Below are 27,556 nucleotides of genomic sequence, written 5' to 3'. Positions count from 1 at the left end.
GAGAGAGAGGCAGACAGACAGAGAGAGAGAGAGAGAGAGGCAGACAGACAGAGAGAGAGAGAGAGAGGCAGACAGACAGAGAGAGAGAGAGAGAGGCAGACAGACAGAGAGAGAGAGAGAGAGGCAGACAGACAGAGAGAGAGAGAGAGAGGCAGACAGACAGAGAGAGAGAGAGAGAGAGGCAGACAGACAGAGAGAGAGAGAGAGAGGCAGACAGACAGAGAGAGAGAGAGAGGCAGACAGACAGAGAGAGAGAGAGAGAGGCAGACAGACAGAGAGAGAGAGACAGAGACAGAGAGAGAGAGAGAGACAGACAGAGACAGACAGACAGACAGAGAGGCACACAGGCAGACAGACACACACAGGCAGACAGATGTGTGTGTGTGTGTTCTCACTTAATTGTACTTGCGGGTGTTGAACTCTGGCTCTTTAGTCCCGCCTCTCAACCGTCAGTCAACTGATGTACAGATTCCTGAGCCTACTGGGCTCTATTATTTCTACATATGAAACTGAAACTGTGTTTGGAGTCAGCCTCCACCACATCACTGCCTAATGCATTACACCTGTTAACTACTCTGACACTGAAAAAGTTCTTTCTATGGTCCCTGTGGCTCATTTGGGTACTCAGTTTCCACCTGTGTCCCCTTGTTCGTGTACCACCAGTGTTGAATAGTTTATCCTTGTCTACCCTGTCAATACCCCTGAGGATTTTGTAGGTAGTGATCATGTCTCCCCTTACTCTTCTGTCTTCCAGTGTCGTAAGGTGCATCTCTCGCAGCCTTTCCTCGTAACTCATGCCTCTTAGCTCCGGGACTAGCCTAGTGGCATACCTCTGAACTTTTTCCAGCTTCGTCATGTGCTTGACTAGGTACGGGCTCCATGCTGGAGCCGCATACTCCAGGATTGGTCTTACATATGTTGTATACAAGATTCCGAATGATTCATTACACAGGTTCCTGAATGCTGTTCTGATGTTAACCAGTCTCGTATATGCCGCAGACGTAATTCTTTTTATGTGGGCTTCAGGAGGCAGGTTTGGTGTGATATCAACCCTTAGATCGTTCTCTCTGTCCGTTTCCTGAAGTACTTCATCTCCCATTCTGTATCCTGTGTCTGGCCTTCTGTTTCCGCCGCCTAGTTTCATTACTTGGCATTTACTTGGGTTGAACTTGAGCAGCCATTTGTTGGACCATTCATTAAATTTGTCCAGGTCATCTTGTAGCCTCCTGCTATCCTCCTCCTGTTTCAATCCTCATAATTTTTGCGTAATCAGCAAACATTGAGAGAAACGAGTCTATACCCTCCAGGAGATCATTTACATATATCGGAAACAGTATAGGTCCAAGGACTGACCCCTGCGGGACTCCACTTGTGACGTCTCGCCAATCCGAGACCTCACCCCTCACAGTGACTCGTTGTCTTCTGTTGCTTAGGTACTCTCTTATCCAATGGAGTACCTTCCCTTTCACTCCAGCCTGTATCTCCAGCTTTTTCAGTAGCCTCTTGTGTGGTACTGTATCAAAGGCTTTCTGGAAATCCAAAAATATGCAGTCTGCCCATCCCTCTCTTTTTTTGCCTGATTTTTGTTTCCTGGTCGTAGAATTCATTTAACCCTGTGAGGCAGAACTTGCCATCCTTGAACCCATGTTGATGCTGTGTTACAAAGTTCCTTTGCTCCAGATGTTCCACTAGCTTTCTTCGCACAATCTTCTCCATTAGTTTTCATGGTATGCAGGTTAGGGACACTGGCCTGTAATTCAGTGCCTCCTGTCTATCCCTTTTCTTATATATCGGGACTGCATTAGCCGCTTGCCAATCTTTTGGCAGTTCCCCTGTTGTCAGTGATTTATTATACACTATGGAGAATGGTGAGCACAGTGCTTCTGCTCCTTCCTTTAGTATCCAAGAGGAGATTCCATCTGGGCCTATAGCCTTTGTAACATCCAACTCTAGTAACAACTTCCTTACTTCCTCACTGGTAATCTCATACTCTTCCAGTGGTTCCTGGTTAACTATTCCCTCTCTTATCTCTGGAATTTCTCCTTGCTCTAAGGTGAAGACCTCCTGGAATTTCTTATTCAGTTCCTCACACACTTCCTTGTCGTTTGTAGTGAATCCTTCTGCCCCTATCCTTAATTTCATTACCTGTTCCTTTACTGTTGTTTTTCTCCTGATGTGGCTGTGCAGCAATTTAGGTTGAGTCTTTGCTTTGTTCGCGATGTCATTTTCGTATTGTCTTTCTGCCTCTCTTCTCATCCTGACATATTCATTCCTGGCATTCTGGTATCTTTCTCTGCTCTCAAGTGTCCTGTTATTCCTATAGTTTCTCCATGCCCTTTTACTTTGCTGCTTAGCTAGCCTACATCTCTGATTAAACCATGGGTTTCTCATCTTCATTTCATTGTCTTCCTTTTGGACTGGGACATGTTTGTTTGCTGCCTCCTTGCATTTCTGGGTGACGTAGTCCATGTCTTGGGCCGTTTTTCCCCTAAACTCTGTTCCCCATGTTATATCTGTTAGGAATCTTCTTATCTCCTCATAGTTACCCTTATGGAATGCCAGCCTTTTGTTTTCGGTTCCCCTCCTCGAGTTCAATAACCCTTCTTCAACCAGACACTCAAACACCAGTACACTGTGGTCGCTCATTCCTACTGGGGTCTCAAAACCGATTTCCCTTATGTCGGAGTCGTTCAGAGTGAAGACTGGGTCGAGTCTCGCTGCTTCATCGTTTCCTCTCATCCTAGTGGGCTCCCTGACATGTTGGCTTAGAAAGTTACTTGTCGCCACCTCCATTAGTTTGGCTCTCCATGTATCCTCTCCTCTGTGTGTGTGTGTGTGTGTGTGTGTGTGTGTGTGTGTGTGTGTGTGTGTGTGTGTGTGTGTGTGTGTGTGTGTGTGTGTGTGTGTGTGTGTGTGAGAAAAGTAGTTAGTAACAGTTGATTGACAGTTGAGAGGCAGGTCGAAACTCAACAGCAGAGCAGAGCTCAACCCCGTAAGTACAACTAAGTGAATACACACACGGTCGGCCAGAGTTAGAACACACTTTTGCAGCTGAATCCTTTCACAAAGAAATCACATCTTATTGAAATGTTGTCGTCCAACTTGCTCCTGATCTTGTTCACACAGTTCTTCGTCCTCATTGTTCCTGATCTTTCACTTCTCACTGGCTTCAGAGGAATATAATTACCAACGGGTCTCCTTCAGTTCCAAGTCTCCGTGGAGTGTAGTGGTAAGACACTCGCCTGGCGTTCCGCGAGCGCTATGTCATGGGTTCGTATCCTGGCCGGGGAGGATTTACTGGGCGCAATTCCTTAACTGTAGCCTCTGTTTAACGCAACAGTAAAATGTGTACTTGGATGAAAAAACGATTCTTCGCGGCAGGGGATCGTATTCCAGGGACCTGCCCGAAACGCTACGCGTACTAGTGGCTGTACAAGAATGTAACAACTCTTGTATATATCTCAAAAAAAAAAAAAAAAAAAAAAAAAGTGGAATATAATTAGTGGTTTCGTTAACGGAGATGAGGTTTTGCCATTCGTGGGTTTGCTATATAAAATATTTCTTTATATAGCAAACGATTTATGTATTCGATCTTAAATGTAAAGATTTCAGACAGTCTTTTAATGATAAAGTGATGTTGAAATGTTAGATTTCGATGTTAGATTTGTCTGGCACAATCCATAAATTGGTTCGATTTTCGCGCACTCGTGGATGTAAATAATTATCAAAAGAAAGCGCCAATAGACGCCTTCTGCGTGTATTTAGCACTGTCTGTGCTATATAGATACAGACTATTTAGCACAGTCTGTGACACGGAATAGTAGCAAATTCCTAAATACTTTGATATCTAGTATATCTCAACCCACATACACTAAATAATGTTGTGAATAATGAATTAAAAAAAGTCCACTTATGGATGTCAACGAACAAACTAACATTAAACATCGAAAAGACTTACTACATCTTATTTGGAAACAAATCATCAAATGCAATTCAGCTACAGATAGACAACATTAACATCAGTAATAAAAATGATGGCAAGTTTCTTGGCCTATTCCTAGACAAGAGACTCAACTTCAGCACCCACATTCAACACATAACTAAGAAAGTCTCTAAGACAGTTGGTATACTCTCCAAAATCAGATATTATGTTCCTAACTCTGCTCTCCTCTCACTATATTATGCACTAATCTACCCCTATCTTAATTATGGTATCTGTGCATGGGGGTCTACCACTGCAAACCACCTTAAGCCCATCATCACACAGCAAAAATCTGCTATCAGAATAATAACTAACTCTGCTTTCAGACAACACTCAGCTCCCTTGTTTAAATCTCTAAACTTGCTAAATATTAACTCCCTCCACACATTCTCTTGTGTCAACTACATTTACAAAACCCTGTTCTTAAATGCAAACCATGCTCTGAAACTCTCCCTGGACAGATGTAATAGGACCCATTATCACCACACCAGAAATAAATATCTCTTTGATATCCCCAGGGTCAAACTTAATCTGTGTAAACACTCTATGCAAATTAAGGGACCTAGTCTATGGAACTCACTCCCTAGTGAATTGAAAAACTGTAAAACTTTTGCCTTATTTAAAAGCAAAACCAAAAAGTACCTAACTTCATCTATTTAGTTTCCTACACTGAGCTTTAATTTGCTCTGTACCTAGTGGTACCCAATCTCCTAATTTTTATGTAATATCAAACAACCTTATCATTGTGTTCATTGCTGTCTTCTTTTATGTGCTAGCCATATGCTGTATTGTGACTACCAATTTTTGTCAACTACCATTCAAGCTGTCATTGCAATCAATCTTATATTGTTTCTGCTGTATTGTGCCTACCAATTTGTTGTCAACTACCATTTTAAGCTGTCATTGCAATCAATCATAGCTACCTATGTGCTTTAATATACTGTACCTATAATTTTCTCTCATCTTTTTTTTTTTTCATTCCATGTAATCTGTTATCATTTTTTTGTCTATAAATTTTGCAAGTATTTACCTCCTTAAAATTTTCTTAGATTAAGGACCTGCCCGAAACGCTGCGCGTGCTAGTGGCTTTACAAGACTGTAATTACCATAATTGTATCCTCACATTCCTTATGTACATTCTTGTATATGCATAAATAAATAAATAAATAAATAAATAAATCTATGGCCCGGTCTCTGTCCACACACTACAGTTTCATGGGGTAGATAGAACTTCATCCAAGCTGAACGACCAAAGATACTGGCAAGATGTCTAACGACATCCTTTAGCCTAGTGAGCTTACTTTCTTAAGACACGTGTTTTACCTGACGTGTTTCATGGTTATGGCTAGTTAATAATTGCTAATGTGGTGCGCCCCATACCCAACCGGTGAGTAGTTTATTGTGCACCCCATACCCAACTTGTTGGTAGTAGTTTATTGTGCACCCCATACCCAACTTGTTGGTAGTAGTTTATTGTGCACCCCATACCCAACTTGTTGGTGGTAGTTTATTGTGCACCCCATACCCAACCTGTTGGTGGTAGTTTATTGTGCACCCCATACCCAACTTGGTGGTGGTAGTTTATTGTGCACCCCATACCCAACTTGGTGGTGGTAGTTTATTGTGCTCCCCATACCCAACTTGGTGGTGGTAGTTTATTGTGCACCCCATACCCAACCTGTTGGTGGTAGTTTATTGTGCACCCCATACCCAACTTGTTGGTAGTAGTTTATTGTGCACCCCATACCCAACTTGTTGGTAGTAGTTTATTGTGCACCCCATACCCAACTTGTTGGTGGTAGTTTATTGTGCACCCCATACCCAACTTGTTGGTGGTAGTTTATTGTGCACCCCATACCCAACCTGTTGGTGGTAGTTTATTGTGCACCCCATACCCAACTTGTTGGTAGTCGTTTATTGTGCACCCCATACCCAACCTGTTGGTGGTAGTTTATTGTGCACCCCATACCCAACTTGGTGGTGGTAGTTTATTGTGCACCCCATACCCAACTTGGTGGTGGTAGTTTATTGTGCTCCCCATACCCAACTTGGTGGTGGTAGTTTATTGTGCACCCCATACCCAACCTGTTGGTGGTAGTTTATTGTGCACCCCATACCCAACTTGTTGGTAGTAGTTTATTGTGCACCCCATACCCAACTTGTTGGTAGTAGTTTATTGTGCACCCCATACCCAACTTGTTGGTGGTAGTTTATTGTGCACCCCATACCCAACTTGTTGGTGGTAGTTTATTGTGCACCCCATACCCAACCTGTTGGTGGTAGTTTATTGTGCACCCCATACCCAACTTGTTGGTAGTAGTTTATTGTGCACCCCATACCCAACTTGGTGGTGGTAGTTTATTGTGCTCCCCATACCCAACTTGGTGGTGGTAGTTTATTGTGCACCCCATACCCAACTTGTTAGTAGTAGTTTATTGTGCACCCCATACCCAACTTGTTAGTAGTAGTTTATTGTGCACCCCATACCCAACTTGTTAGTCGTAGTTTATTGTGCACCCCATACCCAACTTGTTGGTAGTAGTTTATTGTGCACCCCATACCCAACTTGTTAGTAGTAGTTTATTGTGCACCCCATACCCAACTTGTTAGTAGTAGTTTATTGTGCACCCCATACCCAACTTGTTAGTAGTAGTTTATTGTGCACCCCATACCCAACTTGTTAGTAGTAGTTTATTGTGCACCCCATACCCAACTTGTTAGTAGTAGTTTATTGTGCACCCCATACCCAACTTGTTAGTAGTAGTTTATTGTGCACCCCATACCCAACTTGTTAGTAGTAGTTTATTGTGCACCCCATACCCAACTTGTTAGTAGTAGTTTATTGTGCACCCCATACCCAACTTGTTAGTAGTAGTTTATTGTGCACGCCTGAAAGTCTTAATCAGACCCTAGCGGATGTTGCTTGGTACTGATTGTTATAATTTTAATTTAGACCTTATGTTATTGTTCTTGCTTTTTTCGACCCGTTCTTCGTGCCTTTCCTGCTTAATTGTTCTGTTTTTGATCATGTAATGTTCTTGGAGTTCATGCTGTTTGTCTGGGGTGAGAGTGTTTTCATTACTACTTCCCCTGTTAACGTTATTTAATTTTCAAGTACAAAAGCCAAAATAATAATAATTATCCAAAATATAAAGTTCAGCACTCTAATTTCTTTTGATTAAACCTTATAACACAACTTAGATTTTTTATTGTATTTTCTAACCATTTATTAGCCACATGTGTTAACTGTAATTTTCTTTCAGGTGTGAGATGTCAGCTGAGTGTTGGCGGCGTAGACTCCTTCCTCGTTGACGACTTGGACGCAACTGCTGGTGCAGCCGATATTAATATTAACGATCTTGTAAATACTACTGATGCTGAAGTGGCTCAAGATGCTGGCAATTATAGCTCGGTCACATCAGTTGGTGATCCTGCAGCGGCCACAAACAAGTCTCAAGAGGAAACAACCCTGCCCGACTTCGATGACGACCTAGCAGATGGGCTAGAAGTGACGACAGAGTTCGGTGGTCTTTCTAACGACGAATTCAACAAGAGAACAGGAGCTATGGATTACGAGTATTCCACTGGTCTCGAAAGGAAGATTGATGATAGAGAAACTGGAGGTGCAACTTCGGCCATACCCCAACTGACACGTCGCATTGTGTTCTCTGGAGGAGACACTCTCACACCAACTGTGCCGGAGCCATCCGTGGCATTTACTCGTCCATCATCAGTGGTTCGAGTCCTCTCAGATGATGACAGAGACATGTGGTTGCCTAATTGGCCCTCACAGCTTTTAGACAATGACAGTAGACCAGCACGAAGACCAACAATAAGATTTCCAACTGATCCTCTGCCATCTGTCTTCCCCCTTGCTCCAGCCTCGTCTGTCATCACACCAGTTCCTTCTATTGTACCATCATTTACTGTGAGCAAGGTGCCAGTAACACAGTATTTCTTTGATCTGACTTCAGTTGCTCCAACACCTGTTCCAGGACCTCTCTTTGATCAAGATGACCTAAGTACCCCTGTGTCGGCAATGCCTTCTGGTCGACCTGATCTCAGCCGACCGGTCATTGACCTGTCATCAAGCATTTCAGATCTTCAGTCCAGTGCTCTCATCGAAGCTGCAAGACCATTTTCCGTCACTCCTTCACTGTTTGATTCACATTCATCAGTGATGACCAAGGCCGAAGTTAACTTCTCATCTCATACCTTAGCTGCTACTCCCGTCTTGGACCTGGTTCCTAATTTTCCTTCTACTTCTACTGTACTTAATGGGACGGCAGAGGGTGAAGTTGTTGTTAATAATGTAGATGGTAAATTGAATACTAACAACGTAACATTTGTAACTGAGGAAGTCCAAGACCTTGAACCGGAAACCACAGGACTAAAGCCTCCGATGGATCACCCAACTTCTCCTGGAGATGACATTGAATCCACAACAGCGGGTGAAGTTCCAGTTGATGAATCCTTTGCTGACCCCGATGTAGTGGTACCAGGTATAGATGAACTACAGCTTGTCTCTTCAGCCACAACCTCTGCTCCTGCTCCATTTAGTGAGCTAGTGAGAACTACGAGAACAAATGCCCTGGGTAGTGTAAAGCCTACTTTTATACGTACTTCGCAGGCTGCAAATTCCTCTAGAACCCCTTTGTGGATGCTTTTATCGCAATCATCGCCTTCTCGAACTGTAAATACACAGCTATTAAGCACGCAACCAAAAACTTCAGCTGCTATTACCCCAGCTACCAATACCATAACTGCTTTTACCACTTCCCCATCTCTCATTGATGAAAACATAAATGAGCCCATAGAATCCGAAGCCTCCCCAACTCCTGCCCTCGTGCCCTCCACGCTCAGTGTTGAGGAGCTGCCCGAGACTCTTGTGCCGTCTTTAACAGTTTCTCTAGATGATTTTAGTGCCGAATATGAAAGTGATCATCCAAGTCCTGTCCTTGCCACTCACTCGCCTTCAGATGCAATAGATATCACTCCCAGTGTTACAGTGTTAGTGTCTATCATTCCCACAGTAGGCAGTACAGAATCCACCACTTCAGATACTCCCAATGAGATATTAGAAATAACCCCAGATATTGATTTATCAAAGGATATTTTAAGTGATACTTTAAGCATAGACAAAGAGTTTTCTAAAAGTAAATCGCCAGACACTTCAGACACAATCCTCCAGTCATTATCTGTGGTCAGGACGACTGAAGTTAACAGTGTAACAGCTGTAACTGGCAGTGCCACTTGGACTCCTGTTTTGGACCCAGCCGAAGACACTGGCCAAAGTGTGTCGGTAACCTTACCCTCTACTATGATACCTATCACTTCAAATGTTTCTCCAGTATCCCCAGAAATGACAGGTGGTTTTACACCAATCAAAAGTAATACCATTCAACCTGGTATCTTAATTCATACTGAAGTATGGCCTGAGACTAATAGCATTCCTTCTCCAACTTCTCTCACTGCAGTAGATGAAAGCACTGCTACACTCTTTGCACTGTTTGATGCTTCCAACACAATGTCTGCACCCTCAACTTCTGTCCCTGATTTCTTTACTGCCACCACTGTGCAAGAAACTGGTCTCGAGTCAGACAGTGTCATGCCCAGTGAACATTTGTTTGTAGATGAGTATTTAATCTCTAGTGTTATTGTTAAGGATGAAGATGAATCTTCTCCTGTTACCTCCCCCACAACATTTTACACTTCACTGAAAGATGAAATTGAATTATCTCCTATTGCTTTCCCAACGACAATTCATACCTCATTGACGGACGAAATGGATTCTTCTCATATTGCTTCCCCAACGACAATTCACACCTCAGAGGTTGAATTAGAATCTTCTGTTACTTTCCCCACGACAATTCACACCTCATTGAAGGATGAAATAGAATCATCTCCTTTTGCTTTCCCCACGACAATTCGCACGTCACTGAAGGATGAAACTGATTCTTCTATTGATTTCCCCATGACAATTCTCACCTCATTAGAAAATGAAGTTACTTCGATACCCCTGGCACCAACATTCACAGAATCTATACCAACTTCTTCAACTGGTTCTACTGTATCTGATGGAGAATCAGTGGCGGAGGAGACCACCCATGAGCCAACTATTATAGTTACAGAAAAACTACCTTCTTCCCCTACTGTGTATATACCAGAAATATTGCCAAGCTCTTCTGGTAAGACTATTTTAGCTACCCCCTCAACAACAGACATTGCAAACATATCATCAGTCCCATCACTACCCACCATCATACTAGAATCCTCAGAGTCTGCGGTTCCTCATGATGTCCCCATGTCCTCAGCATCTGTAGCCACTCTCCCTACTGCCTCTGCTGGCTCTAACTTGGACTCACGAATCTTGGTTGCCCCGACAGCCACAGGTGAAACCACCGAGAGCTCTACACACGTCATAGATCCAGAAGAACCTCCTGCTGCTGAGGGTGCTGAAGATGGTACACATGGAGAACTTCCTGAGAAAGGTAAGAATATGCTGGTGCAATTGTAGGGACCCATAGCCTAGGAGAAGAGAATAAGGGGTATTCAGAAAAGAACTGGGATTCTCCCTGAACACACGAGTATTTTCTTATCTTACCACCCTTATGTTTTCATTATTTTATACAATATGATTTATGTTATTGCATTGTGTTGACATTGTATTAAGAGTTTACAGAGAAGAAACACACACACACACACACACACACACACACACACACACACACACACACACACACACACACACACAATCACTGTTCTAAGACCTCGTTCAACTCTTCGAAAGTGGGGTGCGTGCCCAAGATACAGCAAGCATTGTTTGACAATGAGGCACTGGAACAAGAAATTGGCCGCTCTCGAGTCTCTAGTTTGCTTAATGAATTCCTCACCCATGTCCTTTGAAGAACTTAAGTGCACATTTAGCCCAGGCACCCAGGATCTCAGAGCATATTGTCCTGCATCTGCAACAGTGTTCCAAGTTCCTGTACTTATTAGTTTTCTGGATCTCCCTGAAGGTGGGCTGCCCTGCTTCCATCAGCTGTACTGTGAGGTAGATGGGTATCAGCCAAAGTATAGTCCCACACAATCTGTTTACTATCCCTCCATGGCTGGAGAGGGACACCATCTGGGCGTTTGTGACTATTGTCAGATCAACGTAACTGAAGTTCCCATTATGCTACACACCCAGCTGTATCCAAATTTCTCGTGATGTCATTGACTGCTTCATGTGTGGCAATCTTTCCCTGTGACTTATGTCTGATAAGACCGTGACTGCTGTATTGGTCTGCCCATGCATAGCCACAGGTACACCGGTGTTCGATGGAGATGGGGGCGGAAAGGCACAGGGCAATACCAATACTTACGTCTCGATGATCCAGGCGGGTGCCTAAGGTGGAATTAGGGATAGCCAACAGGAAGTTCCTAGCTTGCTAGAGGATGGGGAGAGGAGGGGCTTGCACAGTGAGGAGGAATGCTTTGTCTTTCCCTGAAACTGCCTTCAGCATGGCTGTTAATGTTCTCCATTATGGGGTTGTCCCATTTGACCTGTTTGCAGTCGTTTGGAAAAGTTGGTCGCGTTGGGCTATCGAAAGAGGGAGCACCTCTTAGGAAATAGGTAAGCCTGGGCAATGCCAGGCACCTTGTGAGGAAGTACAAAGCATTGTGTGCATCCAGAACACACATTCTTTCCTCCATTCTCCTCAGGTCATTCATCTTTTCTTCAAATGTCAAATGTTTATTCAGGTAAAGTACATACATACAAGGTGTGATACAAATATTGATGAATTTATAGATAGAGCTAGTACATACAATGCCTAAAGCCACTATAACGCAAAGCGTTTCGGGCAGGAAAAACACTAAAGACTAAAACTTAATACTAATTGAGATTAGAGTATAAAATGTGTTGAGAAAATATAAAAATAAAAAAGGGGGGAAAATGGCAGAAAAACTGCAAAAAAAAAATACATTTGGTCAACAAACGGCATTGTTTAAAAATAGCAGACATGGGTTGACATTATAGGGGTAAGGTAGGTTACAGGGAGTTAATTAGGTAGGGCTTAGTTTTAATCTTAAACTGGTTGAGAGAGGTACAGTCTTTAACATGGTTGGGAAGGTCATTCCACATTCTGGGTCCCTTGATTTGTAGAGCATTTCTAGTTTGATTAAGTCATACTCTTGGAATATCAAAAAGGTTTTTATTTTTGGTGTGGTGCTCATGGGTTCTGTTACAACCTTCAATGAAGCTTTTAAGGTCAGGATTGACATTACAGTTCAGCGTTTTATATATATATATATATATATATATATATATATATATATATATATATATATATATATATATATATATATATACATATATATATATACATATATATATATATATATATATATATATATATATATATATATATATATATATATATATATATATATATATATATATATAATGTCGTACCTAGTAGCCAGAATGCACTTCTCGGCCTACTATGCAAGGCCCGATTTGCCTAATAAGCCAAGTTTTCATGAATTAATATATTTTCTCTAATTTTTGTCTTATGAAATGATAAAGCTACCCATTTCATTATGTATGATGTCAATTTTTTTTTACTGGAGTTAAAATTAACGTAGATATATGACCGAACCTAACCAACCCTACCTAACCTAACCTATCTTTATAGGTTAGGTTAGGTAGCCGAAAAAGTTAGGTTAGGTTAGGTTAAGTAGGTTAGGTAGCCGAAAAACAATTAATTCATGAAAACTTGGCTTATTAGGCAAATCTGGCCTTGCATAGTAGGCTGAAAAGTGCGTTCTGGCTACTAGGTACGACATATATAATATATATATATAATATATAATGTGTGTATGTGTATATGTATATGTATATATGTATATGTATATATATATATATATATATATATATATATATATATATATATATATATATATATATATATATATATATATATATATATATATATATAATATGTGTACACACACACACACACACACACACACACACACAGAGGCGGTTGAGAGGCGGGACCAAAGAGCCAGAGCTCAACCCCCGCAAACACAACTAGGTGAGTACAACTAGGCGAGTACACACAACCTTAGAACACTTTCCCACCAGGAGATTCGAACCCTAGCCAGCACAGAAGCCTTACAGCAACTGGCATAACTGGTACGCCTTTAAAGGCGTACCAGTTATGCCAGTTGCTGTAAGGCATCTGTGCTGGCTAGGGTTCGAAACTCCTGGTGGGAAAGTGTTCTAAGGTTGTATAACTTCTCTTGCGTGTTTAGGCAAGTTGTGCATATATATATATATATATATATATATATATATATATATATATATATATATATATATATATATGCACAACTTGCCTATATATATATATATATATATATATATATATACATATATATATATTTTATATATATATATACTAATATAATACTATATATTAGTTATATATATATATATATATATATATATATATATATATATATATATATATATAAATAAATAAATAAATACACATGAGAGGATGTGCAGTGACTTAATATCTAACATTCAGAGATTTGAGTAGGGGGTACCGAGTGATGTCTAGGGCCAGAGTTGAATATTGTCCTAACAGCAGGTTTATGTTGAGTAATTAGAGGATGTAAATGATTTTGGGTAGTAGAACCCCAAGCACAAATACCATAGTTGAGATAAGGATCGTTGAGAGAGTATTAGTGTCACCAGGGCAGTGCGAGGTACATAATATCTGATCTTAGAAAGAATGCCAACAGTTTTTTAAACTTTTTTTGATATATTTAGAACGTATCCCTGAAAATTCAGCTTATGGTCAACGAGAACGCCAAAGAATTTGCCATCTACTTTATTACAAATTTGGGTATTGGTTATCCTGAGATTTATTTTATTTGAGGATTTATTGCCAAACAAAATATAGAAAGTTTTTTCAATGTTGAGGGTGAGTTTGTCAACCAAAGATGGACTTTATTTAGCTCAGTATTCACTGTGACATTTAAAGTAAGAAGGTCAGGACAGGAGTAAATTAAGGTTGTGTCGTCAGCAAACAGAATTGGTTTGAGGTGTTGGGAGGCATTTGGAAGGTCATTAATGTAGATGAGAAAGAGGAGAGGGCCAAGTATGCTGCCCTGAGTAGCATCTTCTAGATTAGCTTCTTATAAATAAATAATAAATGTTTATTCAGGTAAGGTACATACATACAAGAGATTTTACAAAAATTGATCGATTTATAGATAGAGCTAGTACATACAATGCCTAAAGCCACTATTACGCAAAGCGTTTCGGGCAGGAAAAACATTAATGACTAAAACTTAATACTAATTGAGTATAAAGAATAAAATGTGTCGAGAACAAATAAAAATAAAGAAAAAAAGGGGGGAACATGGCTGAAAAAGCAGCACAAATACAATTAGGTTGATAAACAGCGTTGTTTAAAAAAACAGACATGGGTTGACAATAGATGGTTAAGGTAGGTTACAGGGAATTTATTAGTGCTTCGTTTTTATCTTTTTATCTTATAATTCTTTTATCTTCTAATTCTTCTAGATTATATCAATGATATTCGAGTCCAAAGGTGCCTCTAGCAGCACACTGTTGGCAAGGGTGATCACTGGAGCTCCTGGTAAGATGGTTCTTACTGTATTTATGATTGGTTGGTTAGATGAGGTGATTTCACACTTCGACGGATTTAGGGCGAGTCCTAACTCCTCTCCCTTAGATTTCACCTGCTGAAGATCCCCTAGAAGGGATTTGTGTTCTTGCTAGGATGCCATCATCCAGGAACCAGAAGTTGAGATTGCTGGTCAACTTGCTTGTGACCTCTTCAGTCGCCATGCAAAAACAGGAAAGGAGCAAGAGGGTCTCGCAGGTAGACACCTTCTGCAGAAACTACTTCATGTTCCCCAAACAACAGTGTCGATTCTTTTTGTAACCTGCTGAAATGAAGGAAAGGTTGTTGGAACTGCTTCCAGTACCACATCTCTCTTTTTACCCGGTTGAAAGCATTTTTAAAGTCTAGTTTAATTAATGACTTGTATTCAGGGAGGTGCTGAAGGTGGTGGTTCCCCATAGGCTCGTGCTGCATGAGCTGCTGCTTTACTACCATTGGAACACCAAAACCTAATTGATGGAGTCGAGGTATCGTTGCAGCTTCCTTATGGATGTTCCTAATAGCTGCCCTGGCAATGAGGTGCCGCAGTGTGATGCCTATGGCAATGGGTCTAACTCCACAATCCTCCTCCTTTAGGGCACAAAGGAATCCTGTCGTAGGTGTTGAGTGAGGACGTCATCCATGCCCTAAGGGCTCGGTGGCAGACTTCCAGGGCTGAGGGCATATTTTGGGCCCTTGGGTGCCTTTCAGCCCTTCGTGGGTTTTGGTCCTCACTGTGGAGGGTTCCGTTTTGCAGCAAAGATCATTTTTCTTATTCCTAATCCATGTATGAATTAGACCACCCGGCTGCCCACCCTCGGGTTTGTTTCCAGGTCCCATTAAGTAATTTGGATTCATCGTTTTTCTAGAGATTTCCATTCTCCCATGCTGCACCTTTGGGTGGTTTATGCAAATTTATTTAATTACCTCCTGCATACCTTGGACCTCTTTTCTGTGATGGACTCGGCTTCTTTTGAGTTTGGGTCTCTGTTTATTGGCTGCAGTTTGATGTTTCATGCTCATCTGGACTGGCTTATAACCATCTCCTTTCGTTGGGGTATTGAGAGAGAGGTTCTGTCATTCCCATTCACTTGACTGGCGAGAGGCGAGTTTATTCTTCAGGTGTTTCTGAGCAGGTGTGTTTCTAAGTTGCTCCACTTCAATCCTGTCTGCTTGCTCTGGCGCTTCCCTAAGATGTGAGCAAGAGGCAGCTTCAAGTTCAGCTGCCTCTGCATCTGGAGCTCTTATTAGGGATGAACACAGAGCACGTTTGCATGTCTGTGTTCTCATGAAGATGCTCAAGGTGTCCTTGGCATTGTCTCTTACCTTTGTGGCCACCACTGCCTTTTTGGTTCTCCTCTTTCCCGAAGATAATGTTGCACAGGCTGTTTCAACAGTGCCTTTTTATTGATCTGGTGTGGTGGTTCAAGTGGTTCTGTCCTCTCTTGTAGGTGGTCTGGTCAGGTGGGGACTTTGCCTGTTGTGGGCCGAGGTGGGTCTTTAGGAGGGGTCAGGTTCCCAGGTCATTGCACCTCCTGAGGCCGCAGCCGCCGCCAATGCCTCTGCCTCTGCTTGTCGTCGTAATTGCACATCGCGGAGATTTCGTTCCACTCCCGGTTCTTACCGGACCTTTCATGGTTCACCCCTTTGACATGTTGGGGTTAGGGAGTGGTGTTGGGCAAATTTTGCTGGCTCCTGGTCCCACGATTTGTGGGTGTTTTAAGTAGTTTTTCCCTCTCCTCTTTTTCTTTAGTGGTAGTTGGTCGGTCCCTTCCCCCTTATTTGGGGTCGGGTCTGTTCGGTCAAGAGACCTACCCAGCTCTGAGTCTGATTATTGCGGATTGGTTGGCCTGGGGCATGGTCAAGTTGACCTTGTCCCTTTGGTGGGTGTCCCAGTTGTTCCGGATCATAAAGTGGTATTCAACAAACCTTCAGAACATCCTCAATCTTTAGGGTCTGAATGTCTTTATCCCATGCAAGGCCTTCTGCATGGCTATTCTTTGGCAGGATCGCCTGCCATTACAGGCTAGAGCTTTGATGGTGTCCCTGAACCTCGAGGACACATATTGGCACATCTCGTTTGGCGTTTGGCGTGGCACATCAATTGGCGTTTTTGTGTTGTGTGTTTCAAACACTTCTTTTGTTCTGACATTGCGACACACGCAATGTCAGAACCAACAAGAGTGAGAGGAGACTGTCTAACAGCAACACTAGACTTAGTGTTTTCCCAAAATGAAGCAGATGTTGGAAAAAAAATAGAGTATGAGATGCCTCTAGCATATAGTGACCATTGCATTGTCATGCTTGAATATATAATGGAGACGAAGAAATTGGTTGCACAAAGAAACCCATTCAAGAAGAGAGATTACAGATATGGGGACTACAACAGGATGAGGAACTTTCTGTGTAAAATCCAATGGGAAAGAGAATTGGAAGGGAAGACAGCAAACACAATACTGGATTTCATTACTCGTAAATGTGTAGATGCAGCAAAACAGTTCATACCACTGAAGGAGGAAGTAGATGAAATAAGTAAAGGTAACCCTTGGTTCAAAAGGGATTAAAAACCTGAAAAAGGTAGAGAAATTGGAACAGAGAACAATAGATAGACACAAAAGAGAAAAAGGAATGAATACATCCAAATTATGAGAGAAGCAGAGAAGCAATTTGAAAATGGCATTGCTACAAAAGCTAAGGAAGAACCAAAGCTGTTTTATAGCCATGTAAGGAGAACAACAACAGTGAGAGACCATGCACTCTGATTATGGTACAGGTAACCCCACTGCGGGACTGGTTGCGGTGGGGGTTACCTGTACTCAAGAGGGAGCTCTCATAGAGAATAAATAGATATGCGAGGGATTTAACGAAAGATTTCAGGAGGTCTTTATGTTAGAATCTGTATGGAGACCAATGTTGCAAGATGAAAGGCTAGAGGAAATAATAAATGGCATTGTAGTCATGGTGGAAAAGATGAGAAAAAATCCTGGGGAACATAAAATCGATGGGGCCAGACCTAATCTCACCATGGCTGCTGAGGGAGGCTGCAGAAGTACTCTGCCACCATTGTCTAAACTTTCTTGGGGGAGCCCTTTTGGCTTCCCGGAGGTAACTGGGATGATATAAATATATTTGACCCTGGCATCAGTCAATGCGCATAGAGTTCTAGACCACGGACCACGAGCCAGAACCTGACCCCCGTCAGAGAGCCATGAGGAGCAATGGCCTATAGAAACCCCTGTGTGGTTGGAAGCATTCTATGTCTGCCATCGACCAGGTTAGGTTCCTAGAAAGGTAAGCACCCCAAAACAAACCCTTATTTTGGTTAAAATATTGCTACTGAAATCTGAACTAGTGGACAGAAGTCACTAAATGATAGCGAGCAAATGAGCATGATGTCACCGCACCACTGTCTGCACCCCCCCCCCCCTTCCTGGGAGGGGGAAGGAAAAGCCCCAAACCCCCATGCCAGCTATATATCCACCATGCAGTTCTGTGGCTGATGAGAACTGGCAAGGTTGTGTACCTCTGGCTCCTGTGTTTCCAGTTCTGTGCCTTGTGGTGTATTCACCTAGTTGTGCTTGCGGGGGTTGAGCTCTGCTCTTTCGGCGTGGTGTGGTAGTGTCTAAGTAGTGGTGAGCAAGCCAGGAGTTATTTCACAAGTACTTGGACTGCATGTACCTAGGGTCCCCTTCCCTAGAAGGAAGACCCTTCTAGGGAAGTAAGTAAGTACTGTTCTGTAAGTACTGCCCTTGGGGCTTGGAGCCATCTTCCACAAGTCACCTTGGGGTCTTCCTCCGTGAGGTCTTTTGCTACTCAGTGATTGTCCACCCTTGGAGTCAGTTGGGGTGTTTCATGCACCACTGTTTGCCTCTGGGTAGGGGTAATTTTGTCACTGGTTGGGGCGCAGGGTACTGTGCAGCTAGTTTTCACCTCTCATAGCAGCCGGCTCTGTTCTACCTGGGCACGTTGTCCTCTTGTGGTGTTTTCTTTTGTTTTGTTTTTGTTTTCCTGCCTGTTGGGGAATCTGCCCCCTTGGTTTTGGTCACACCCGTTTAAATCTTGGTGGTCCTCCACTAGGCCCCCGTGGGGGCCTAGTGGAGGACCACATCATCCCCAGGGTACAGCTTTAGCAGTTTGATTGGTAACTTGGGCACCGGTTAGCAGTACCCTGCCTGGGTTTCCCTTAGTGAGATTACATGACTAAGGGCATTTGGAAACCCTGCAGGACGGGGGGGGCTCTTTGGTCCAATGGATGTGATCTTGGGTCCCCTCTCGCTTCATGCGAGTTTGAAGGCTGTTCTGCTCCCTTGTCTCAGGGTGACACTCACCGGTTGTACCTTCATCATGCTGCCTGTTGGGTCGGTGACGCCTTCAAGTCAGTCCTGTGAGTTTTCTTCCCTGTTTGTACTACAATACACTTAATCCACAGATCATGATTTTCAGGTACAGGCAGCTTTGGTGTTGTATGCTCGGTTGCTGCATCGTGCTAGATTGATTGTTACCCCGGATGCCCCAAAACTGCCCCATTCTGGTTATAGGGACCCGAACTAAGGGGTGTTAGTTGCTTCGACTTTAGTTCAGTCCATGCCCCCTTTTCCTTCCCATTCTGTTGTTCGTCCTGGTCCTCCGCCCCTGCTTCCGTCTCCAAAGTGTCTGAGGGTTTTGGAGTCGGGGGGCAGGGTTTAGTTGGTGTTGAGAGACTGGCAGTTTCAGGGGATGCTCCTTCCAGTGTGGCGAGGAAAGCATTTGAGCATGTTCCTCCAGCTGGAGCTTCTGACTGGGTCTGACCAGTGGGCCACCTTCGTTCCTGCTTTTTCGGCTGCTCCTGCCTTTTCTTTTGAGGCAGAGGACTTGGAGGACAGTTCGGTCCTGCGTCCTCTTGGGGAGGTTCCCGGGGCAGTGGAGGGGATGACTTGTGGGGAGGCCTTGGGTTCTGTTGAGCCCCACTTGAGTTTTTGTACCCTCCAAGTGAGGCTTGATGTTACAGGGAGTGGGGTTTTCGTTCCCCCCCCCCCCCCTCCTCGTACGAGTTGTATTTATGTCAATTTCTCCTCGAGTTCGGTTCCGTGCTCCCTTGGGTTCTTCGGTCATATCCTTCTAGAGTTTTTGGCCTCCCGCATCCCACCACGTGAGGTGCAGGAGGCCATTGCGGCTTGCCTCCTGCCCGATCCGGATTATGGCTCCATAATGGATCCTTCTAATTTCATATTTAGATAATTTTTTCCTTACGGAGTTTGTTATGAGGTTCCAAAGTCATCCTGGCTTGCTGACTGCCCCATTTTCTCGTTGGAGGCGTGGCATACATTCTGTTGGTCTCACATGCTTGAGGCTCATACAGTAGTCAAGGATTTCCTGGGAGGGGTGGGGGGGAGCGAATTTGAGCACCTCATTGCATGCTTGTTTGCCCCTGCCCTTCCTTAGGATGTAGGCCTTGTGCAGCTAAATGTGCAGGTTTCTACTCTTGGCTTCACTGGTCGCTGAGGACCTGTGCGCCTGTGGCCAGTTGGCGTTGGTCTGCAGTTCTTTTCCTTTCTCGAGCTGTCCTCGGACTGGCTTGAGGAGGACGTGGTGGCGTTTAGGGCCGATCCTAGGTCTGGTGTATTAGTCTCGGTAGTGTATGCATCGTCTGCTCTTTTGATGCAGTTGGCGCCAATCCTGTGGGATGCATTGTCACTGTTTTTTGCTTCCCATCTCGTGTGTTAGCAGGCGGTGCTGGCTTCATCCATGGAATCCACCTGGGCCCTGGCTCTCAGGTTTTCTTTGCCTTGTTTTTTGCTGTTTGGAGAGTCTGCAATGGTGCAGTATCTGCAGGCAGCTTCTACCAGTTGTCGTCCTGTGTTGGACTTGTTGGTTCTCTGGGGGACCTGTGTGGGGTCTTCCCAGAAGGATCGTTCCACAGCTTGGGGTTCCTTCCATTGTGATAGGCCAGTGGTGCCAGTTTCAGAGCTGATGCAGCCTTCGGAACAGTCTTCATCTGGCTGGCGTGGTGATTACACTCTGCAGCGGTTAGGTTCTCATAAGAGGCGTTGGCCCATACGTGATTCATCCCATTGAAGGAGCAATGGGGTGGGAGAGGCTCACTCTGTTTGCCCACATCTGGTCCCTCAATTTTTCGGACCTTTCGGGTTGTTTCATGCAGTCTCCGGTAGCGTTGGGTGGCTCCTACCCCTTAGGGGGATTTAGGGCAGGCATCCTCTCCTGCGCTCTGTTGGGTCATTTTGGAGCGAGTTTGCTTGGGCGTGGCCAAAGCATCCTTGTCCCTCAGGTAGGTTTCCCACCTGTTTCCAGTTCCAAAACGGGACTGTGTTGACCTGTGGTTCATTCTGGACTTGTCCCATCTGAACCCCTGGGTCTATTACCCCTCCTTTCAGATGACTACTGTCCTGGGTGTGTTTTCTCTTGGAGCTGGGCACTTGGATTGTGTCCCTGGACCTTTAGAACGTGTATTGGGGCATCCCAATTCATCCGGGGTTCAAGGACTGGCTCGGTTTTGTTGTGGAGCATCTTGGTTACCGCTTTTGTTGTCTCCCATTCGGGTTGAACCTGGTACCTCGCATTTTCATACACCTTACCCGGGTCGTGGTAGCCTGTCTGTGTCTCCTAGGGGTTTGGGTGCTGGCCTACCTCGACGACTGACTGGTCTGAGCTTCCAGCCAGTCTGCGTGTCTGCTCGGCAGGGATTTGGTTCTTTCCCAACTCACTGGGTTCGAGTTTCTGGTGAACTGGCAGAAGTCCCATCTGGTTCCCTGTCAGGTTCAGACTTGGCTGGGTCTTGTGTGGGACTCTCTGACCGCTTCCTTGTCTCTCCCTCCTGAGTGTCTGCTTCGACTGCGCTTCTGCCTTCACTTGTTTCAGGGGGGCTCCCGGGTCACTTTGTGGTTGCTCGAGGGTTTGTGTGGGAGCCTGAACTTTACTATGCTGGTCTACCTGCCGGGTTGGGTTTGGCTTTGTCGGGTGTTTTGGTTCCTTCAGGGACATCCCTTCTGCTCTCTCATGACCGCTGGGTTCGGCCCTCTGGGGACCTTGTGTTAGCTGCTGTGTCGCCGGCTTCCTCTTTGGGCTTTTCAGGGTTCAGGGCCTTGGTGCCTACCCGAGCCATCACTCGATATGTTTACGGACATGTCGTCTCTTGTCTGGGGCTTTGTGACAAGTGCCCATCAGGTCGGCTAGGGGCGATGGGGTCCGTCCTTCTGTCAGGCCGGGCACACTGCACGGTGCGGGAGTTTGCAGAGGTGTGGATGTCTCTTTGGAAGGTTCGGGTCGCTACAGATCGACGATCCAGCTCCATTCGGACTGCTCCTTTGTGGTTCATTGCCTGAACCGAGGGGGTTTGTTACGGTCCTTGCCTCTTTGGGGTTGGTGGCTTCAGGTGACTCGTTTTCTAAGTTCTCGGGGTTTGGCTTTCCTGGCCGTTCACGTTTAGGGGGTGCCCAACGTCCTGGCAGATGGGTTGCCCTGGTTCAATCCCATCTTCAGAATGGGTAGTTGACACCGACTCATTCAGTTGGCTCTGCCAGACATATGGGCTCCCGGAGTGGATCTCTTCACGTCGGCATGGTCGAGGCATCTCCTGGTATATGTGGTGCCCTTCCCCAACTGCAAGGCTGTCAGGATCGATGCATTTCAGCAGGACTGGTTGTGGTGAGGTTACCTGTACCTTTTCCCCTCGGTTCCGCTATTACTCCAGGTTCTAGCTTGCTTGGAAACTTACCAGGGGAGAGTAGTCCTCTTGGCTCCTCGGTGGCTGGCCCAGCCTTGGTTTCAGGTGCTGCTTGCTCGGTGTCCAAACCCAGGGGTTTTCCCATGGCTCCGCCTCTTTCAAATGATCGGTCCAGACTGTTACATGGCTGGTTCAAATCTTCTCCTCAAGTCTGTGTCTGGTATTTTTGTCTCGGTTCTATCACCATCTGTATGGTGATCAGGTGACTTTGTTGGTGTCCCACCTGCATGCTTCATCTCGGCGACAGTATGAAGATTCCTGGCGGTCCTACTGTTTCTTTGTCTCTTTGTAGGTTTACTTCGCTTTTGATTCAGATGGTCTTGTCCTTTCTCTCGTGGCTGTTTCAGGACCGTTATTTATTTATTTATTTATATATATATATATATATACAAGAAGGTACATTGGGATTGTGAGGGTATATAGCATAGTAATTACATTCTTGTAAAGCCACTAGTACGCACAGCGTTTCGGGCAGGTCCTTAATCTAAGAAACTTATAAGTAGGTAAATACTTGCAAAATTTATAAAAATGATAAGTTACATAGCATGGAAAAAAATAAAAGATGAGAGAAAAATTGTAAGAATATTAAAGCACATGGGTAGCTCAGAATGATTGCAATGACAGCTTGAATGGTAGTTTAACAAAACTTAGCAGGCACAATACAGCATATGGCTAGCACATAAAAGAATACAGCAATGAACACAATGATAAAGTTGTCTGGATTAAGTACATAAAGATTGGGAGATTGGGTAACACTAGATACAGAGCAAATTTAAAGCTACGAAGATGAAATTAGGTACTGTTTTTGTTTTTAAATGAGGCAAAAGTTTGACAGCTTTTCAATTCACTAGGGAGTGAGTTCCATAGACTAGGTCCCTTAATTTGCATAGAATGTTTACACAGATTAAGTTTGACCCTGGGAATATCAGAGATATTTATTTCTGGTGTGGTAATAATGGGTCCTATTACATCTGTCCAGGGAGAGTTTCAGAGCATGGTTTGCATTTAAGAACAAGATTTTGTAAATGTAGTTGAAACAAGAGAATGTGTGGAGGGAGTTAATATTTAGCAAGTTAAGGGATTTAAACAAGGGAGCCGAGTGTTGTCTGAAAGCAGAGTTTATTATTCTGATAGCAGATTTTTGCTGAGTGATAATGGGCTTAAGGTGGTTTGCAGTGGTAGACCCTCATGCACAGATACCATAATTAAGATAGGGATAGATTAGTGCATAATATAGTGAGAGGAGAGCAGAGTTAGGAACATAATATCTTATTTTGGAGAGAATTCCAACTGTTTGAGACTTTCTTAGTTATGTGTTGAATGTGGGTGCTGAAGTTGAGTCTGTCTAAGAATAGGCCAAGAAACTTTCCATCATTTTTATTACTGATGTTAATGTTGTCTATCTGTAGCTGAATTACATTCGATGATTTGCTTCAAAATAAGATGTAGTAGGTCTTTTCTATGTTTAGTGTTAGTTTGTTAGTTGACATCCATAAGTGGACTTTTTTTAATTCATTATTCACAACATTATTTAGTGTGTGGGGGTTGGGGTCTGAATAGATAACGGTAGTACCATCAGCAAACAATATAGGTTTAAGAATATTAGAGACATGAGGCAGATCATAGATATATATAAGAAATAGAAGAGGTCCCAAGATGCTGCCCTGTGGCACTCCAACGGTTATTGGTAGAGTGGAAGAGGTTGTATCATTGATGGTTACACATTGGTGTGTCACTTAGATAGGATCGGATATAATCCAGAACAAGGCCTCGGATTCCATAATGCTGGAGTTTAAGTAAAAGGTAGTTGTGATTAATAGTATCAAAGGCTTTTCTTAGGTCAATGAAGAGTCCAATCGGAAACTCATTTTTGTCAAGGGCTGAGTATATTACGTCAAGGAGACTAATAATTGCATCATTAGTGCTCTTTTGGGACCGGAAGCCAAACTGGCAGGGGCTGAGTATGTCGAATTTTACGAGGTAGGAATAGAGCTGTTTGTAGATAATTTTTTCAAATATTTTTGATAGAATGGGTAGATTTGATATTGGTCTATAATTGTTTATGTCCGCCGGATTGCCTCCTTTATGGACTGGCGTAACTCTTGCTTTTTTAAGGAAATCGGGGAAGGTGTGACACTTTATAGATTTGTTGAACAGTAGAGCTATGGGTAGTGCAAGGGCATGGGAGGCACTCTTGTATACAATGGACGGAATTTCACTGGTGTTCCCTGGCTTGGTTTTTAGAGAGTGTATGATGGACACAACATCTGCCGGGCTGACTGGTGAAAGGAGAAGATAGTTTGGATAGCTGCCTGAGAGATGTGTTAATATGTGTCTGAGTCTGTGGGATTTTTCTGTCAAGATTACCACCAACCGATGAAAAGAAGCTATTAAATTCATTTGCCATTTCTAAATCAGTTGATGGTGTATAACCCATCCTGATAGTTTTATTTGGTTATGTGAGTGTTGTTTAGTTCCTTATGTTATTTTATCCTTATGTTTAGTTCTTTTAGTTATCTTATGCCAAATACTGTTGCCTCGTATTGTGCAGCACTGGCGGAGCGGCTGCAGCTTGCTTTCGGCATCGATGTTACTTCTCCACCTTTTCACAAGCTGTCTCAGGTGTCGTTTCACCTCTGGTCTGTTCATGCACTACCTGCGCCACCGTGGTCTTTGGACAGGGTTCTCTGTTACCTCTCTCCTCCTCAGTTTGTTGTGGTCCCTTCAGTTCAGGATTGTGTCTAAGGCTCTATTCTTGTTGGCATTGGCCTCTAGGGGTTGGGTCGGGGAGCTTCATGCTCTCACTCGACGCAGGGGTTTCTGCTCGTTTGGGCCTGGTGATAGGTTTGTTTGGGTGTAGCTGTCTCCTTCTTTTCTGGCAAAGAATCAGATTGCTGCTTTCCGGAGGGGTCCTTGGGTTGTTGCTTGGTTGGTCAGGCTGGGGGTGCATCATGTGTTGTGTCTGGTTGCAGCTCTTCACTGTTATTTGCGTGCCATGGCCTCCATGGCTGGGGATGCACATTGGGTTGGTCCAGTTTCTCTTCTTCCCTGTTCCAGGGTTCAGGTCTCCCAGGTCGTTTGCAGGGTTATTCGGTCCAGCCAGCCTGCGGTCTATCCCCGTGCCCACGACGTTCGTAAGTTTGCTGCTGCTGCTGTCTTCGGTAACATGTCTTGGGCTGACATTCGGGCACTGGGTTTTTGGTGGTCGAATGGGGTCCTGACTGTGCATTACCTGGTGGATGTTCCTGGGCCTAGTTGGGCCTGTGTCGCTTTGGGTCGGCGGTTACAGCCAGTTGTCTCGACTTCGCGTTGAGGAGCGAGCAACGACTGCCTCCCGGGATAGTCCCTCTTGTTCTTGTCGTTTGGTAAGTAGCTTCGAGGAGCCATAGGGGCTCCCCCCCAGAAAACCAGCATTAAATGTAATGAAACGCCATTTTTCCTGGCGTGAGTCCCGAAGGCTCCCAGTGACCCTCCCTCCCTCCGATCTTCATTTTTTTTGCATGTTTTTTATATCCAGCCTCAGAACTGAGGTTTTGGGTGGCTGGCACGAGGGATCTGGTGCTTCCCCTTCCCCCACCCTGGGAGGGGGCAGCTGCTCAGATGGCAGCTGCTCAGATGGCAGCGCGGTAACGTGGTGATGTCATGCTTGTTTGCTTGTTTTTGTTTGGGGGGTCCTGTCCACTTGTTTGACTTTTAGTAGTAGTAGTTTCAACCAGAATAAGGGCTTGTTTGTGATGCTTACCTCTCTGGGTGCCTGACCCGGTCGATGGCAGACATAGAATGCTCAAAATCACATGTGCATTTCTATAGGCCATTGATCTTCTTGCCTCTCTGAGGGGGCCAGATTCTGGCTCGTGGTCCCCTGTAGGCCTAAGAACCCTCATTCACACTGACTAAGGCCAAAGTCTAATATTTGCATATCAGCCTGGATAAACTCCAGGGAGCCTCCGGGACTTGCCCAAAAAAGGAAGTTTCATTACATTCAACACTGTTTTTTTTTAAGGAAACAAGGAAAGCAAAAAAATTATGAAAGTTCTCTTTTTCGAAGAGACTTGGAGAAGATTGAACAAGTAACATGAGAAGGCAATGTATGGCAAAACCATCAGTACTTTCAATGTGTTATGACGAAGTACTGGGAAGACAGTACACCACAATCATAGCTCTTCACTATCTGCAGTTGTTTAATTTGGTAATTAGGCACATGAATAAATTGGCCCACATTCACCCACATATTCTATAATAAAGATTCTATAGTAAAGCAATCTATGCCTTTCATTAATATGTATCACTTAAATATTGTTTATCATTTGCTTAATTTCTTCAGCAGTACATGTATGTTAGCTTACTTCTCATTTAATATTAAATGTTTACCCATTACACCTATAAATAATTATTTAACTGAATTTCTTTAGTTTTAATATTATTATGATGATTAAATACAGTACATTATTGATTGTCATATATGAAACTGGCTGTAAGAAATACATGTAATTAAATATCATCCAGGTCAGAGTTTAATTAAGAAAGCATTCATTCTAGTAATCGTTTGGCCCAACATAAATCACCTTTCTTTTCCTTAATAGAAGCAGCAGCAGAAATTGAGAATCCATCATCTTCCTCATCAACTATCAGCGTTCCCGCACCTGTAATGGTTACAACGCCAACATATACTACCTCTGCAACAAAGAAAAGTACAACCAAAGTTACAGCCCCTCGAACCACATCCACCTCACCAGTTTCTACAACACTTTCAAGTGAAGTTCCCACCTTTATAGACCCAACTGGTAGGCTCCGAGAACTAAACGTACATATTTTACTCATTCCTTGGTAAAAATGAGTCATATTTTATGAATAACAGAGGCTGCTGATCACATTCCTATGACAATATAAATTGCCTTGTGCTATCAATATTCAAAGGAAAACAGCCTATCTCAAGACAATTAAAATATTTATACCTATTGCTTTAGTACCCATGATGAATAGAGGTTGTTATACTTTTCAATTTTTGTAAGTAATTCACTCATTTAATATATTGGCATATCCTTTGTGTAATGGCTTAAATCTTATTATGTTATTCCATATTTATCAGTATTAATAGGTTTGCCTTTATTATGAATAGCAGTGCTTATAAATTCCCTTTACTTTTTTGCTTTCAATATTGCTTTT

General features: G+C 43.6%; 1 protein-coding gene across 6 annotated transcripts in view; it reads left to right on the top strand.

Moving 5' to 3' along the window:
- LOC123754903 (uncharacterized) overlaps positions 1-27,556 on the top strand; it is a 265,794-nt gene that overhangs the window by 194,609 nt on the left and 43,629 nt on the right. For all 6 annotated transcript variants that reach the window (XM_069332768.1, XM_045737236.2, XM_069332770.1 and 3 more), the window contains exons 4-5: positions 7,246-10,473; positions 26,974-27,174. In XM_069332768.1, coding sequence (XP_069188869.1) covers positions 7,246-10,473; positions 26,974-27,174 — 3,429 coding nt within the window. The remainder of the gene's footprint in view (positions 1-7,245; positions 10,474-26,973; positions 27,175-27,556) is intronic.

Source organism: Procambarus clarkii, chromosome 28, assembly GCF_040958095.1.
Source record: "Procambarus clarkii isolate CNS0578487 chromosome 28, FALCON_Pclarkii_2.0, whole genome shotgun sequence".
In the NCBI taxonomy this organism is placed as follows: domain Eukaryota; kingdom Metazoa; phylum Arthropoda; class Malacostraca; order Decapoda; family Cambaridae; genus Procambarus; species Procambarus clarkii.
This window is presented reverse-complemented; position numbering and strand designations above follow the sequence as displayed.